The sequence below is a fragment of the Podarcis filfolensis genome, assembly GCF_964270895.1.
Source record: "Podarcis filfolensis genome assembly, chromosome: 13".
NCBI lineage: Eukaryota > Metazoa > Chordata > Lepidosauria > Squamata > Lacertidae > Podarcis > Podarcis filfolensis.
In genome coordinates, this window is record NC_139615.1 from 42,822,521 (window position 1) to 42,839,373 (window position 16,853).

A 16,853-nucleotide genomic window follows, 5' to 3' on the forward strand; every position below is an offset into this window, starting at 1 on the left:
AAAAAACATTCCTGTTAAGGGTAAGTCAGTGGGTTGTATCCAGACTTAGTCATGCTTGGAGTTGGCTCAATGAACTCAATTCTGTAGGCATGACTAAGTTTGGATACAACACAGTACAACTATTTCCCACATTGAGGACTGTGGTAGTGCAAATGAACGGGCAAGGTCTCCATCTGCTCTGCCACCTGAAAAGGGAGCCAGTAAAGGGCTCATATCTTCAGCCCACAAACACACTTGCAAACTGCCAATACTCTTTGGTAATATTGTCCCCTCATGGGACTACCTTGATCTGGGCAAGTGTGTTAGTTGTCCATGTGAAAAGCTACTTTTGCCTCTTTTCATGCCCCCACTCTTCCCAAGGTGTTTGGATTTTTCAGAGTGGTGGTATTTCTCCTTGGATCTGAATAGCACTGTTTGAGAACAAAATGTGGGCATATTTTGGTACCTCGTTATTCATGTAATGGAGATCTAGCGGCTGCCCAAAAACCGTTTTCACTTTCTGCTGCACATCTTCATAGTGGACAGGCCGGGCAAAAGCGATAATTCTAAATGAGACAGAAAGATACTGATAATACAAACAGAATGAGCTCTAAACAATCCATGCAACAAAAGCAATTACATAAGCAGCAGTGTTTTCCCTAAACTGTTAACCAACCATGTGCTGAGATTCTTAGGTGCTCATCAGCTTGAGAATTGACAGAATATCAGTTTAGAAGATATTCTGGCATATAAACAGTATATACATTAATATACAACAAACATGAAAAAGCAAGTAAACAGAATTAAGAAAAATAAACATATGCTACTTACTCTGTACAGAATGTGTGTGATACCCTTGCAGTAATGCAAAAATATTATATGGCTGTATACTAATTGTGAAATTTGACTTTCCAAAGCCTAATAAATAGTGACCAAAGTTCAAAAAAATCTGTTTTATTGTTCATTTTGGGTTCTTTGATAGTATGTTAATTTGATCATATTTATAATTGTCCAGATTTTTCCAAACCAGTTTACTATTGTTGTGGGACCTCCAGCTCTCCATTTTTGGCACTGCAGATTTTGGTAAGTTAACTATTATTTTGAGATCTATGCTTTGTACTTCATCTTCCAAGCATTCGAAAAATATTGCTTGAGCTCTCCATAACATGCATGTTGGAAAGCAAAGTTAACTTAAAAGCCTACTATGTTCAACCATCAAAAATGCTGTCTTCATTATTAAAAAAAAAAACCCCACACACAACTCAGTAGTCTACAACATTTTTTATACAGTAATGAGAAACCAATCCAAGAATAAACTGAAATTATAATACTTGGACACTGTGCACATAGCTTGGCTCACATCTGCACTGAAACTCCTTATGAAAGGCAAATAGCTCATTAAACACGCATAAGCATTTGAGCTTCCCCACCCCGCCACTGGGTTTTTTTAGAGCAGCAAAGTCATGATGGATTGGGGTAATTTTAGGCAGACCATTCCCGACTTAAATATTTGTGGTCAGATCTGGCAGCTTTGCTGAAATCAAACACATAGAAATGCATTTTGAGAGCAAGTCTTACATAGCTGCATAATTACTGCTTGCATACAATTGAGCTTTTCTTTTCAGTGGGTATGTAAGACAGCCATACCCTACCCAGTCCCCCATTTCAAAGACACCTGCTTGACCAGGAAAACATACAAGATGATCGCTAAGGGGGCTGGGGTTTCACTTCCAAGTTAGTTGCAGCACTGTGCTGTGTTGCAGCGTGAATCAGGCTGCTCCTGTTGTTGACAAGGATGAACTTCCAGTGCCCCCATGTTACTGGAAATGTAGCATCTCCTGGGTGTGGCTGCTTGTACTTATTTGTCATTTTGAATTTCAAAGTGAAGGTTGCATTCAGCTAGGCTTTACTTCAAGATCCACTGAAATTAATTTACCTAAGCTATTCACGCCCAATCACTTCAGTGGCTATAATCACAGTATCACCAACCCTAGATACAACTCAAACTCTTTTTTTAATCACACAATCTTTGTATTATCTCTTTGAATATTTATGTTTGAATGGAATTATATATATATATATATATATATATATTCTCAGAGAAAACCACCACCATCCCACTTAACTTAAAAATTATATTTATGGTATGGAAAGGTTTGGGGGAAGGTTTTTTTTTACTGTGTTATGTTCATTTCATCTGGCCTTTCATTCTGATTCCTAAAAATATTTATGTACCACCATATCTTTTTAAAAAACACAAGCAGTTTATAGCTTATTTATATTTAATGAAAACACATTAACATTTAAAATCAGAGCCCATCGACTATTATGTAAATGTATTTTATTAATTGTCTGCATAAGCCTGGCAAGCATAGAAAAGTCTTCACCAGGTGTTTAAAGGTTGAAACAGAAAGCATCTGCCCCAAAACATATAATCCCTGCAAAACATGTGACTGTAAACCAACATGGTGCCCTCCAGATATGGTTGAAAAACATCTCCCATTTTCTGTGACCACTAGCCATGTGGACTGGGGCTGATGAGGACTGGACTAACCCCTGGAAGTCACCATATTTGGGAATAAGTTGTATTGAGCTCAGAGGGTAAGACAAATAAACATGTATTGAATTCACAGGGACTTACTTCTGAACAGAAATGTCTACTGGCATCCTATGTCAAGAATATCAAATGTCCCCAGAAATCTGGAATGTTTCTGCACAGGACTCACACATAAAATGTTTGTGCCTAGGAACTGAAGTTGGCTCTGCACAACCAACATCTTAAAGCTATAATGCTGGCGTTCACAGATCAGGAGGTAAACAGTCTGCATACCAGTTACTCTGTACTCCCCTCGCATAACCCCACAGAAGAACAGGGATCCACATTTGGGCCATATATTCAAGATTGTGGATTAATGCGTGAGCTACCCTGATGTTCTTATGTAAAATGTGGGCAGATCTTTTTCGACCCTTTTCTTGCTTAGTTAGAACTTTAAGACTGGATACCACCCAGTGTTTCTTCATTAGAGAAGGCCTACTGAAATCAATGGACAGCCACTGATTTCAAGGTGTCTACTTCAAATATCACTTAATTTTAACTATGTATGACAGGGAGGAACAGGGAGCCACATCTGGTGTCGTAATGACAAAGTGAGTTAAGGTGACATTTTAGGGGAGGGTAAGTGACACCTGTTTATTTAATTAGGGTGGTATATAAATTCAATAAATAATAATAATTAAAACAGCTCAGGCTAATAAGGATACATCAAGGTAACTGCCTGTAGGAGCCAAACTCAGTAACATATTGTAACTCAGGAGAGAAATTCTAGGAGTTAGCACTACCCCAGCTAACGTACCCTACTTATGTATTTTTAGTCATTAATTGTTAATAAAAATGGTTACTTAATACAAATCAAATACATACAAACAAACAGTACATTCTGTATTATTTTTCATTGCTCTCCTAACAAATTGAGTCAGGTTATCTAATGGGTATTGTAAACATTTGCAATTTCTACTGGATTCCAAATACAACTACCTTATAAAGAATGCAACAGGATCTTTCTTGTATTAGTCAGCATGTTGAGTCCTCTAATTTATCCCTATCTAATTTATCACTGGTTATCAAGAATTCTTTAGCAAACAACTAATCCCTTCATTAAAACCAGATTCACATTATACTAAGCACACAAAATGTACCCAAAATATAGTTAAGTATGTGAAAAGAAGACAAAAACTTACCGCTTTTCCCCATTATATTCAAATTTTATCCGGATGTCATTCTGCCAAAGAAGAGATTGTTAGTTCACCTGCTACATGTTTGGGCATTTCCTTCCTTCCACAAAACAATAATATATATTAGTGAGTTAACTACAGAGCAGAAGTTGTGGATTTGATTGGATTTGCTGTAACTACTCTGTGCAGTTAATTTTAATTTCTTCCCTTTCATGAACCCTGTTTGGTAAGCTATAATGTAATTTCCAACACAGGACTTAAGACTATATGGCAAAACTGACGTTAAGTCTCAGGGCACTTTGGGATTTTGAAGGGGGAAAAAGACATGTAGCTCCAGATTTTGGGTCAAACTAACTCTGATGCTAAGTGTACCATGTTTTTTAGTTTTAAATATCATCCACATCTTCAGAATATGGATGGTTTTATTGGGGTGAAATCAGAGGCCAATGTTTTTGCAGGACCAGACCATTAGGTCCAGTCGTGGCCGACTCTGGGGTTGCGGCACTCATCTCACTTTATTGGCCGAGGGAGCCGGCTTACAGCTTCTGGGTCATGTGGCCAGCATGACTAAGCCACTTCTGGCGAACCAGAGCAGTGCACGGAAACGCCGTTTACCTTGCCGCCGGAGCAGTACCTATTTATCTACTTGCACTTTGACGTGCTTTCAAACTGCTAGGTGAGCAGGAGCAGGGACCGAGCAACGGGAGCTCACCCCATCGCGGGAATTCGAACCGCCAATCTGATCGGCAAGTCCTAGGCTCTGTGGTTTAATCCACAGCGCCACCCATGTCCCTTAACATATTTTACACACACCTAAAAATATAAATGTCTCCTCAATTTCTAACAGTACATGACGGGGAAAAAGTTTGCTTACCTGAGCCTTTTTGTCCTCTGCTGCACACACACACTGGTTGCTCAGGACAGCTGAGTTGCTGGTACTGTGCTTTTTCTTAAATGGGAAGAAAAAATACCATGCTACATTTGTAAATGAAAAAGGGAAAGCTGGACTTATAATTATGCTCCCTTCTGGTCAGCAAGCAGGAGAGGAGGCAGCAAGCATTAACTGCACCCTGTCCAAAAGATGGGGCTGCAGAAAAAAACTTGACCTCATTTCCAAGGAAGAGACCCATCTCAATTTCAGCAGAATCAATGTTACTAGTAATTCAAGAAATCTGGAAAGCTACATAACCCACCACGACAAACAGGAGTGAAACATGAAAAAGACATAACTCTTTGGACAGAAAGGCATCCAAATTAGTCCCTAGGTGAGGTTGGGATTGCACTCACACAAGCACAACTCTCTCCTATCACATGTCTACCCAGTGTGAGTGAGGCTGCCTGCTCTCTAGCCTGCTGACCAGAGAATCTCATGTTCTCTGTCTGGAAGCAAGAAAAGCAGGCAACAAAAGAATGTCCAAAATAAGGCTTAGCGCTCAAGTTAGGCTAAGAGGAATTATAGTTGCTGTAGCACAGGTGGTTTTCCTGCCACTGATTAGATTTTGAGCAAAGGGCTTAGCAATGAAAGAGGAGTTTAACCATGAAGGCTTGGAGCATTTATTATTGCAATAATCAGGAATGTTTCTCTGAAGGCAAAAGGAGAAAGCACTTTCTCTCTCTCTCTCTCTGTTAGACTGCTTATTTATAAGATACACTTCAGTGTGACACTCCCAGGGTAGTATACAATTTAAATAAGGAAACAAAACTTTAATAAAAGCACAGGAGCAGTAGCTGGCACTGCCATCTGTGGGAGTAGGAGATAATTCTTTGCTGCCCTGGTCTCCTGCTTGCTGATGAAGGAAAAATTAAAATTACCTGTGCAATAATAAGAAAAGCAGTTCAAAGGCTAAAATCAGAGGCAGGGAAAAGGAGAAGAAAATCCAAAGCAAACATTCTAATTTCTAAATAACAAGACCACCCAACAAACGGCAAACATAAGGCACCACCTTCTGACCTGCCTTGGTTTTTATTAGGATAAAATTGTGAAACCCATTTGGCTCAGCAGGCATTATGTTAATAACAGCCAATTACAAGGCAGGCAAAGCATCAACTTTCAGGAACATACTACCTACCTGTCTGTTTGAATGTGGAGAGTCTTTGGTTTTCATGCTTTCAAAACCAGACAATCTGGGGCGCCGGCTCATCTTGAGTGCAACCAAATCCTTCATGATAGATTTCAAGGCCTCCTGTTCATCTGTAACAATAAATGAGGAATTCTTTTGAGCAGACAACTTTTGGATGGAGAGGGATCTTTCTTTCTTTCTTTCTCTTTCTTTCCTTCTTTCTTTCTTTCTTTCTTTCTTTCTTTCTTTCTTTCTTTCTTTTTGCCCTCAGTCCAATAACACATCACACAAAGATGTTTTTACATTCCTTACAGTGGTACCTCTGGATGCGAACGGGATCCGTTCCGGAGCCCTGTTCGCATCCCGAGTAAAACGTAACACGTGACTGTGCGCAGGTCGCATTTCGCCGCTTGACATCATTTTGAGCTTCTGCGCATGCGGCGAAACCCAGAAGTAACGCGCTCATTTACTTCCAGGTCGCCGTGGAGCGTAACATGAAAACGCTCAACCTGAAGCATATTTAACCCGAGGTATGACTGTATACAAAACTACATTTGCCTTTAAACATTTGGATCTCAAAAACAACTAGACTGATTCAATATTACCCAACACTAAGGGTCATTTTCCATTTCTTACGCTTGTGCATCTATCCTAGCCTGTCTCTGCTTCCTCCTCTTCAGTACTGCCAAAATTTGCCTTTTCCTAACTATCTACTGGGGTGGGGAGAGAACCACTTTGTTGTGCTTTCCCTAGAAAACACTACCTAGTCGGCCTTCCTTTGGCACTTTCTCCTTTTGATCAGTTCAGCAGGTACGCGCGAAACTAACCTTTTTAACTTTCAACACAGGTTTCCTCTTGCTTTTCACAACAACACTGATGTCTTAAAGCTTTTCACCTCTCCATTCTTGCCCCTATCTTCCCTTATTGTACTTCACCCCTCCACTCAGTCACCATATTTTTCGTTCTATAAGACGCACCAGACCACAAGACGCACCTAGTTTTTGGAGGAGGAAAACAAGAAAAAAAATATTCTGAATTTCAGAAGCCGGAACAGCAAGAGGGATTGCTGCACAGTGAAAGCAGCAATCCCTCTTGCTGTTCTGGCTTCTGGGATAGCTGCACAGCCTGCATTCGCTCCATAAGACGCACACACACACTTCCCCTTACTTTTTAGGAGGGAAAAAGTGAGTCTTATAGAGCAAAAAAATACGGTAATCTATTTGCTGCTTTTGCACCTTCTGGCAAGTCTACTTCCAAAGCCTGGGACAGTTCTCCCACTTCTCTACACATCAAGCTAAGGTCTTTTCTTTGAAAAGCCTTTCCAATACCATCATATTACCGCCTTTTCAAAACCTTTTGATGTGATATTATGACTCTCTGTCAGAACATTTTATCAAACACTGCCTTTCAATGACTTTTTAGAGGCATTAAATGCTAAAGAATGGTAACAAGGTCACATCTTAGTTCCATGCAATCTGCAGTAAACAGTTAGCCATGTATATTAAATACTAGTCTGAGCATCTTCTCTTCTTGATAAGAGCACATGGCTGCATTTTGCTTTTAAGCTAGACAGTCTTTGCTTTGCATTGTCAGAACACCTGACATATAAATGGAGAGTCCTTAATGGTTCAATGAAAATGGATCCTTTTTACTCGATGTGGTATAGATTTCTCTCCTATGCTAACTCAACTGAACAGCCCACTAAACTCCCTGCTCTACAGACAAGTATGTGGAGAGGTTTTACTGAGAACTAAATTGGCCCACCTTTTTCTTCTCATATGCAACAACTGAACACGGCACTGTATTTTCTGTAGTTTACTGGGATTGAATTGGCTATTTTCTGTAGCTTATTGGGGTTTTTACCCTGCCTCTGCCTCTGTATTTTATTTTTCTACTTTTACATGTCTTTTTATTTGCCACATCCATCATTTTTATTGTACAGTCATACTTTGGTCCTCAAACAGAATCCATTCCGGAAGTCTACTCGACCAAGGCGCAGCTTCCGATTGGCTGCAGAAGCTTCCTGCACTCAACCGGAAGCAGTGAAAGCTGCGTCGGACATTCAGCAAACCGGAATACTCACTTCTGGGTTTGCAGAGTTTGGGAGCCAAAACATTTGAGTTGCAAGGCGTTCCAGAACCAAGGTACAACTGTATTCTGTATGTTTATTCCACTAGAGATCTACAGCCACTGTGTCAATATCTTGTTTCACTAATTACAGGAGACCCTTCAAAATACTTATTCAATGGCCTGCTCATCCATTATCAAAGAATATACAGAGGCACTACAGTCATATAGTTAATTACATAGTCTTCTGTGTCTCTTATGCATTCAATGATCCCTATTAACAATAGTGATGATACAAGTCCCACCAAACTCAATGCAACTTATATCTGAATAATCACATATAGGATTGTGCTGTTAGACTGCTTGTTTGTCTGCCAGCAGGTGTTAGAATAACGGTTATATAAGCAATCATATTAGCAGCCCAGTGTCAAAATAATTGTTTTGCAAATCCAGCTGTTCAAGTAAACATCTCACAACTGCAGTATGGAATATAAAACAAGGGGTTTTTGTTTTTTTGCCAAAAAGTAATTGGGAAGTTAGAAAGTTACAGTATGGTTACAGTGAAGCTGTGTTGGCAATTACATAAATAATGCCACAAAAGCAAGGCAGGTTCTCAGATCCCATTTTCATGTTCAGATTGGATTCCTCTTCACTGTCCAGTAAAGAAATTAAGATCAAGAAGAGTAACCTGGTTAGTCATGCTACAAACCTATTGATTATTGGTTTGTGGTGGGCTTTTTCACTGCTGGCACTGATGTTGTGAAATATATGCCCTGATTAAAAATGAGAGGTCCCATTGTACTGAAAAAATACTTGTTTACCCAGGCATTCCCTTGATCTCTCAACCAGTCCTATTTAAATTGCTATGCTGTTTTAATGTGATTGTTTTACTGCATATTTTAATGGAACTGTTTCACTGTGTATTTTAACGATTTTGCATTTTTATGGTGCATTTTAACAATGTTGTGCAATTGGTTTTTACATTTGTAAGCTGATTATAGGCCTTATAACTATGTAAATAAATAAATAAAGGGTACAGTTGACCAATAAGATCACACAGTGAACTTTAGGGTCAAGTGGGGATGTGAACCTGAGTATGCATAGTCCTAGTCCAACATTCTAAATACTACATCAAAGTGGTTCCTACAGTCCTACAGCAAAAGGCAGGTTTATTGTAAGAGGTCTTGCAAAAGTATATCATCAGAATATGTGATGATGTACCACCGAAGATGCATTATGCCAGGTGCTGCATAAATCAGGAGTGGGGAAGTGAAGTAATATATTAGAGACATGCCAAAGGAGTGACAACACTTAATGCAATCTCAATTATATCAAGTAGTTCCCAAGGTTTTCACTGCTGCAGAGATGCAGATCTGTGGTCACAAACCATGAGTATTAACTCAAAAATGTATTCAGGACCATCCTCCTCTACATGAAACAAATTAGCCTGCCCCAGCACGTGTTGAAAAAGGACCAGCTCTTTTTATACTCCTACAGGGCTGTCAATTGCTCAATGGCTGCAATTCTAGACCCACTTGTTATAAAGGGAGGGCTCAAACTGAATTCCAGTTAAAAAGCGAATTGCTTAATCTGCAATTAGTTACGGATCTAGTATCAAATTTCATGTTATCCCATTCCTGCCACCACTCATGTGTAGCTTTGATTTTTCTGTTACCAACTAGACTGGGGAGCTGTCCAACAGGCCAGAGAGCTTAACGTTTTTAGCAATGTGCTCTTCAATTTCTTCTTCATTACTTGCTGTCAGCTTGTATTTCTTTTAGCTAAGTTTGTGTTCCTTCTTGTTCTCATTTGAACAAGACTGATATTTTCTGAAGGAATCCTTAATACCTCTAATGGCTCCCTTGATTTATCTCTCAGGTGGAAGATGAAGATGCCTAACTAGCTACCTTCACGCCTTCCAGGTCTCTCTAGTCCTTCAGGAGATGATGTGTCAGTACAGCAGACCAGAAAGCATGGGAGCTTGACTCCCAGTCTCCTGGAAAGATTATTTACCACAGCGTTTTGGGGTGTTTACCGTTGTGTTTGTGTCTCCAAGGCAGTTAGTGTGAGACAAACTAAAGCATCTGCATTTGAAGTTGTTCTCCATGTCTACTCTTGCTCAGATGACCTCAGTGAATTGGAACCTGTAATGTACTTTCAGCCAGTTTAGTTTTAGATCACAGACAGAGAACAAATTAGATTTCTGAGCTTCTATACTGCAAAAAATCCATTATCTATGAAGTAAAATGCATTTCATCATACACGGTTTTGTCAGTAAAGCAATTTTCTACTATACAAAGGACCTGAATGTTCCCATCAATATACTATTAGAAACTGACATGACCAACTACAGGATTTCGTATTTTTAAAGTGAGTTTCTTTGTATATAATTTTAATAAAACATAGTCATCCTAAGACTGAAACTATGTAAAGAAAAAAATCTTTGTTTTTAGGACAAGACTAAGCACTGCTGAGACAAGATCCCTCTATACCAGGGGTCGGCAAGCATGGGCCGGATCACTCCTGCGGAGATCCTGTGGGCTGGACCAGCACAGTGTGACGCCAGAAACCGCTTCTGCACGTTCCCAGACACCGAAAACCGTGCCTGCGCAGAAGCTATTTTTGGCGTCTGGGCATGCGCAGAAGCGATTTCCGGCGCGCAGACATGCGCAGATGCACGAGGATTTGCCGAGCGGGCAGCTTGGTTCGGAGGCGGCTCATGGGCCGGTTAAGCGACCCTCATGGGCTGCTTCCGGCCCATGGGCCTTAGGTTGCCAACCTCTGCTCTATACTGTATATTAATCTTATGCTCCTCTACCACCTGCCTCCTACATGGCCAACATAAACTTTGCACTCCAATGCAAAAAATCATTATTTACAAAAAAGCAAAGTATTGCAAGAAACCTAGAACACAAGGTAATATGGCTGAACTTCTGGGGTGGGGAAAGGAACATTTAAAACAGCATCTTGTTAAGACAGTGATGGACACAAATGCTTCTTCGTGCTTTACTTATAATGGTTGATCTACAATACTAACTTTCTGACCCATGAAAAGCTATACAGTGGTGCCCCGCAAAACGAATGCCTCGCAAAACGAAAAACGTGCAAGACGAAAGGGTTTTTCGGTTTTTGCGTCGCTTCGCTAGACGATTTTCCCTATGGGCTTGCTTCACAAGACGAAATGTCTTGCGAGTTCTTGCGAGTTTGTTTCCTTTGTTCCTTTGTTCCCTTGTTTTCTGAAAGCCGCTAAGCCGTTAATAGCCGCTAAGCCGCTAATAGCCGCTAATAGCCGTGCTTCACAAGACGAAAAAACCCAAGACGAAGAGACTCGCGGAACGGATTAATTTCGTCTTGCGAGGCACCACTGTACTTGTCTACTCCTCTGTTTCATGTACAGCTACAATTAAGGCCTGCATAGAAGTCAAAGTATACCTTCCAAGGAAGTTTTGTTTGCTTTCTCTAGTAAGTCATTAGGGAAATATTACATGTAACCTGACAAATGCCATGGATTCATTTTCATGTTTGTGACAATGAACAGATAATACAGAAATGACTATAAATGAAGGTTTGGCAGTTGTTGAACAGTGTAGAGAGGCAGAATTTTGCAAGGTCTCCAGTAGGTCTGGGAGAAACAGTTCAGCTTTGTGCTGGAATGATGTTGTTCAGGAAATGCTTTTCATGTTTTAAAATCCACACTCCACTTTATATCATTGATAAAAAGGAACTGGTACATACAAGGAAAGCTACTGTGTTGTGTCAAATGTTTATTTTGGTTAACATTTAGAACTCAACATTTCTTCTTCAACAAGGATGCAAACTAACAAAACTATAAACTAACAAGAGTAGAAACACTTCCAGAACTTTTGTAAATACCGGAAGCCTGCAGACCAATATGCTTGTGCAAGAAAGGAAAACTGAGCAATATTCATTTATTTGTCTTACAAGAATTCTGACACAGAAAAGTCAAGCTTTAAGGCACCTGGGAACCTCCTACAAAATAGACAGATGTAGTTTCAAATGAATAAAATCCACAGATACACTAACTCTATGCTTCAATTCATGCTTATACAGATGCAAGTTCCCGGTGTTCAATTGGGCTTATTCCATGATATAGCAAAGTAGGGACAAGCTTTTATGATGTTATTTGAAGTGTAAATGCTTATGGGGTGGGATCTTTATCTTGTGAACTGCCCTAATTATCTTGTGAACCACTCTGAAATCTTCAGATGAAGGGCAGTATATAAATTTAATAAATCATCTTCTTCATCATCACAAATCCTGTTTAAGTGAGAAGCTAAATGACATAAACCAAACAGAGCTAGCACTACTCAACTATGTCAAACAACTGTCACATCTTTACGCGAAAGTGAATCACATTCATGACAACAAGCATTATTTCTTTAAAATCATACTGTGCTATTTGTAAACAAGTTGTTGCTCTATAATAGACTAATCTTTATACAGTGGTACCTCTGGTTACAAACGTAATTCGTTCCGGAGGTACATTCTTATCCTAAAACCATTCTTAACATGAGGCCCGGGCCTCTGGCGTGCAACTTCCACTCGCATCCTGGGGCAAAGTTTGCTTCCAGGAGCACCTACTTCTGGGTTAGCGGAGCTCGTTACCCGAAGCGTTCGCAAGGAGTGGTTCGTAACCAGAGCTATTACTGTAGACTGTAAGTTAAAGACAGATTGGAAAAGTAGATGAGTAACTGCACAATACTTAGTGTATCTACTCAGAAGTAAATCTCAAGGAACTTATTTTGCAGTCAGTGTGCTTATGATTGTGACCTGAATCTCAACACTGTAGTGGAAAGTTAAATTTCTTTCTTGCAGAAAAAGGAATGCATTTGAGGTGCTGCTGACCCCTTTTATGTAATAAAGAATGACATTCCCAAACCCATGTTTCCAAACTTGGCTTTATCCATGGAAATAAATGCTTCTGACCTTGCAATGTATACTATGTTTTTAAACATTTAAGCCATTACAGAAAGTGCACTAAATTCCAATTTACTGGCAGAAATAGACTGTTAAAAATGTAATACTGAAGGAGGGTGAGACATTAGAGGAAAACTGAGAAATACTGGAATCTACCTTTGGATCTTGGAATAATTATAATTATAAATCTAAATCAATTACAGGGTTAACTGTAAAGCTAATAAAGGTAATTAAAAATCCTGTTTGCTAATTTTTGTGAATATAGCTTAATATCATTTATCTTATTATTAATAGATTCAACAACTCAGTCTAAAATGGAAGATAGTCAGATCTACTATATATTTTGGAAAGTTGTTTATCTACTATGCTTTTGGATCTTGTAAGATATCCTTAAGATGGTTTCTGAGATCAAGAAGCAGGTTTTCATCTATGTTTGGCACCATTCGGAATCAAAATGGTGGACTGAAACTTTCAAACTGCACTGTTTTTAAATTCCACTGATGTTTTGTTTTCTTATAATTTCAAAGCAACACCAAGTATGAGGCTGCAAGTAGTTTATAAAGAAATGATATCATGGAAATCCCTGAAAATGGCTGAAATGTTGAAAGAGGAAACTCAGCTGTTGAAATAAAAAACTGACGCCTGTCATAGCTAGACAAGTAACTTTGTCTTTAGGGTTGTTAACAGGCAAGAAAATACAATTTAGTGCTCGACTCACTTTACTTCCTGTAATTTAACTATGTTTGTAGGTATTTTTTTCAAGATCTAAAAGTTATTTCTAAATTTCAGCACTGGCAATGCAGTTTGTCTACTTAAGGCTGTAGAAATAAGTTCTGCATACTGAGCGTATTTTCTACATTTCTCTCCAGGCCAATGTTGAATACTTTGGCTGAGGGGTTTCCATCTATTTTATCATGATTTTCTTCACAAATAGTTAAATAAAAAAATTATACATTGGAATTAGGTTGTAGTCTTTTGAACATTAGTCACCTTCGGGGAAAATTAGTTTGGCCCTCCTGCTTTCTTCAGCGAAGGTAAGCAAAATGGTTGCCATGGAAATATCTTTCTATTTCAGCAACTTTATTATTGGAACACTGATGTGTTTTACTTGCATGAATGACTACTCCAACCATGTGTTGTATTATTTAAGCTTTTTTATTACTCTTCTTTTGCTATGTCTATAGCATTGTCAATGACCAAATAACGTTCTTGGGTACTCTGTTCATGGAGGGTGCCTCCCACCAATTTGAGATGATCCCCTTTCCTTCTTCAACCCTATGCAACAGCCCACCAAATTCAGGAGGATACCACAGTCCTCAGGAAATGTTTTGTTAAATTGCTTTTATTAAAGATTTTCTTTATAAGGGGCTAATAGGGCTGTTGGAGAGGAGAATGGCCTAAAAAGTCACTTTCCACCATCTTCTTCCAAGCCATTCCCCCCCCCCAAATGGGGTCACTGAACTCTCAATCATATCAATCATTTGGGTTTGAGAAAAGCTAAACTGGGTTTTATATACTTTTAACTGGAATTCATAATGAAACCAGATTTTTGGCATCTAGGCTTCTTCATAAAGAACTCAGAATGATTATTTGTTTCCTCATTCAACAGCATGCATGAGAAATGATCCAATACAACATTCAATTATAATACACAGGTGCCAATTTCTTATTAATAGATATCCAATGAAGTTATCTCATTAGTGCAAGGACTTACTCTCCTTGCATCCCCTCCAAATCTGCTCTAGAGGGGAACCCCCCCAACAGTGCATGGGTAGAAAAGTCCTGTTGCAAAGGTGGGAATCTTTGTACTAACTGAGCAGCTTTGTTGTATACAGCCCACAGTGCAAAAATCCAAAATCTGTCAACATAAAAAATGCATATGGCCTGTCAGAGTTGATTACCCCTTCCATAAACCCAGAAGGTTTTATGTTGGGGTTGTTTTTTTTAATAAAAAAAACTGAATAAAAGTCTCTCTCTGTTAAAAGGGGGAGCATGAATGGGAGAAAACTGCAGTATTCCAATTATAGAACACAGCCTAACTTCTAACAGTTTCCAACTCCACATTTTGATTCCAATACTTGAGAATAAACTCAATGGTGCTCATTTCTAAGTAAATATACATAGATTCAACTCATAATATACATCAAGCATGAAGTTACCAGATCACTGTGGCTAGGCCATGGGTAGGCAAACTAAGGCCTGGGGCCCAGATCCGGCCCAATCACTTTCTAAATCCGGCCCGCAGACTGTCCAGGAATCAGCGTGTTTTTACATGAGTAGAATGTGCCCTTTTATTTAAAATGCATTTCTGGCTTGTTTGTTCGTGGGGCCTGCCTGGTGTTTTTACATGAATAGAATGTGTGCTTTTATTTAAAATGCATCTCTGGGTTATTTGTGGGGCATAGGAATTGGTTCATCCCCCCCCCCAAAAAAAATATAGTCCGGTCCCCCACAAGGTCTGAGGGACAGTGGACTGGCCCCCTGCTGGAAAAGTTTGCTGATCCCTGGGCTAGGCTATCCCTGTCCAGGAACAGCCACAACAGGTGAACCAACTGAAGCCCTTTATCTTCCCATTTGTTGTTTTTTAACACACATACACACTTCAGCTTGCAATTTGATCAGGTTTTCTACTTCTTCTCTACTGTCCCCCCCCCCTTGCTATAATTTTGTATGCTGTTACATTAGTCTGGAGTTTTGTAAGTTGCCCTGCACTTTTTTTTGAAGGGCAGGATATAAATTTACCAACTAACTGAAGTTCTGTTGCACTCTATGGGAGGTAGAATGAACCTTTGGTCTCAATTTAGCAAGGCCCCCCCTTGCATCCTTAATCATTTATTGTTTTATTTAAGATGATTAACAGAAAGATTAAGTAGCACCTACAAGACCACACAGTTTATGAACTGAACAAAAAGCCCACATCTATGCCCAACTGTTTCCCAAATAAGCACAATAGTTTGCCTCTTAAATTAAAATATTGCAAAACCACCTAACAGCTATGAAAATGTAACTACATCCATAACCTAGATCAGGTTTTTGTCTCCAACTATGCAGACACAAAATTTTGCATTAGTTGAATGTTTGCGAGAGGAAAGCCCAACATGCAAGCTCCAAATGATCAAGGCACCAATATAACCAGGTGTCATCACAGGAGCTCTGAATGATCTTAATTCAGGTTTTCCATATTGAAGGCATATTCACGGTAGATTTTAAAATCCCTTCAGTTGACAAAAGTACTTGCTTACAGATTTACTCACACACTAAAAAGCATGGTAAGTCCTCTTCATACTGTATTTTAGGTGAGCTTCCACTTTTCTACACACTTCTTATCAGTGAGTGGATCCATTTCTATGCCCAGCTAATAGGCACAGGACCAACACTACATGATTTATTATCTTCAATGTATTTTTCAAGTAGTGGTGGTGTCATCTATAACATGTGGCTGAATCTGAACAAACACCTTGTGTTATACCTGATGAAGTAATTTTAGGGCAATGCCAACTTTGTTGGAAAATGCATGCTTCCTCATATCACAAAGAACTGATTTTCTGAAGGTTCCCTAGATTTTAAAACAGAGAGCACGTGTAACTCTCTCATAGCACATAACTCCCACCAGTTCATTCCTCTTTGGGTTCAGAGTACATCCCACTTTTGGGTCACTGTAGCATTAGCCAACAGATTCAGTTTGCATATTTTAATATTTTCAGGACAGGTAGTATGCAAAACAGCCAAAGCTCAGAATTCAGCTAATTCACACGAACCACAACAAATTACATTATGCCAACCTCTGAGTATCTCACTTAAAAGTATAACACTTCCAGCCTATTCATCTACAAAGGAACAAAAATTAATAACTTTTGTGCTATTACCCCCTTTAATCATATACAACTTCACCTAAAATGTGAACAAAGTGGACTTTGGAGCCTTTGGAGTACTTGTTCAAATACAATCTCCTCTCTCTCATTCACCCAAACACATTTAGTGTGTTTCAAACTGTAGCATAGGGAGGTTAATACATACATGATTTTTGCAAGACCAAAATTCAAGTTTCATCCATCCTGCAAGCTACCCCAATCTGAC

At 39.2% G+C, this 16,853-nt stretch overlaps 1 protein-coding gene across 1 annotated transcript in view; it reads right to left on the reverse strand.

Moving 5' to 3' along the window:
- The window catches only part of MAP3K3 (mitogen-activated protein kinase kinase kinase 3), a 37,528-nt gene that overhangs the window by 18,347 nt on the left and 2,328 nt on the right, over window positions 1-16,853 (reverse strand). Inside the window, exons 2-5 of the mRNA XM_083582915.1 lie at window positions 5,781-5,902; window positions 4,586-4,660; window positions 3,718-3,758; window positions 446-545 (exon numbers count right to left, since the gene is read on the reverse strand). Of these exons, the coding sequence (XP_083439041.1) occupies window positions 446-545; window positions 3,718-3,758; window positions 4,586-4,660; window positions 5,781-5,902 (338 nt within the window). The remainder of the gene's footprint in view (window positions 1-445; window positions 546-3,717; window positions 3,759-4,585; window positions 4,661-5,780; window positions 5,903-16,853) is intronic.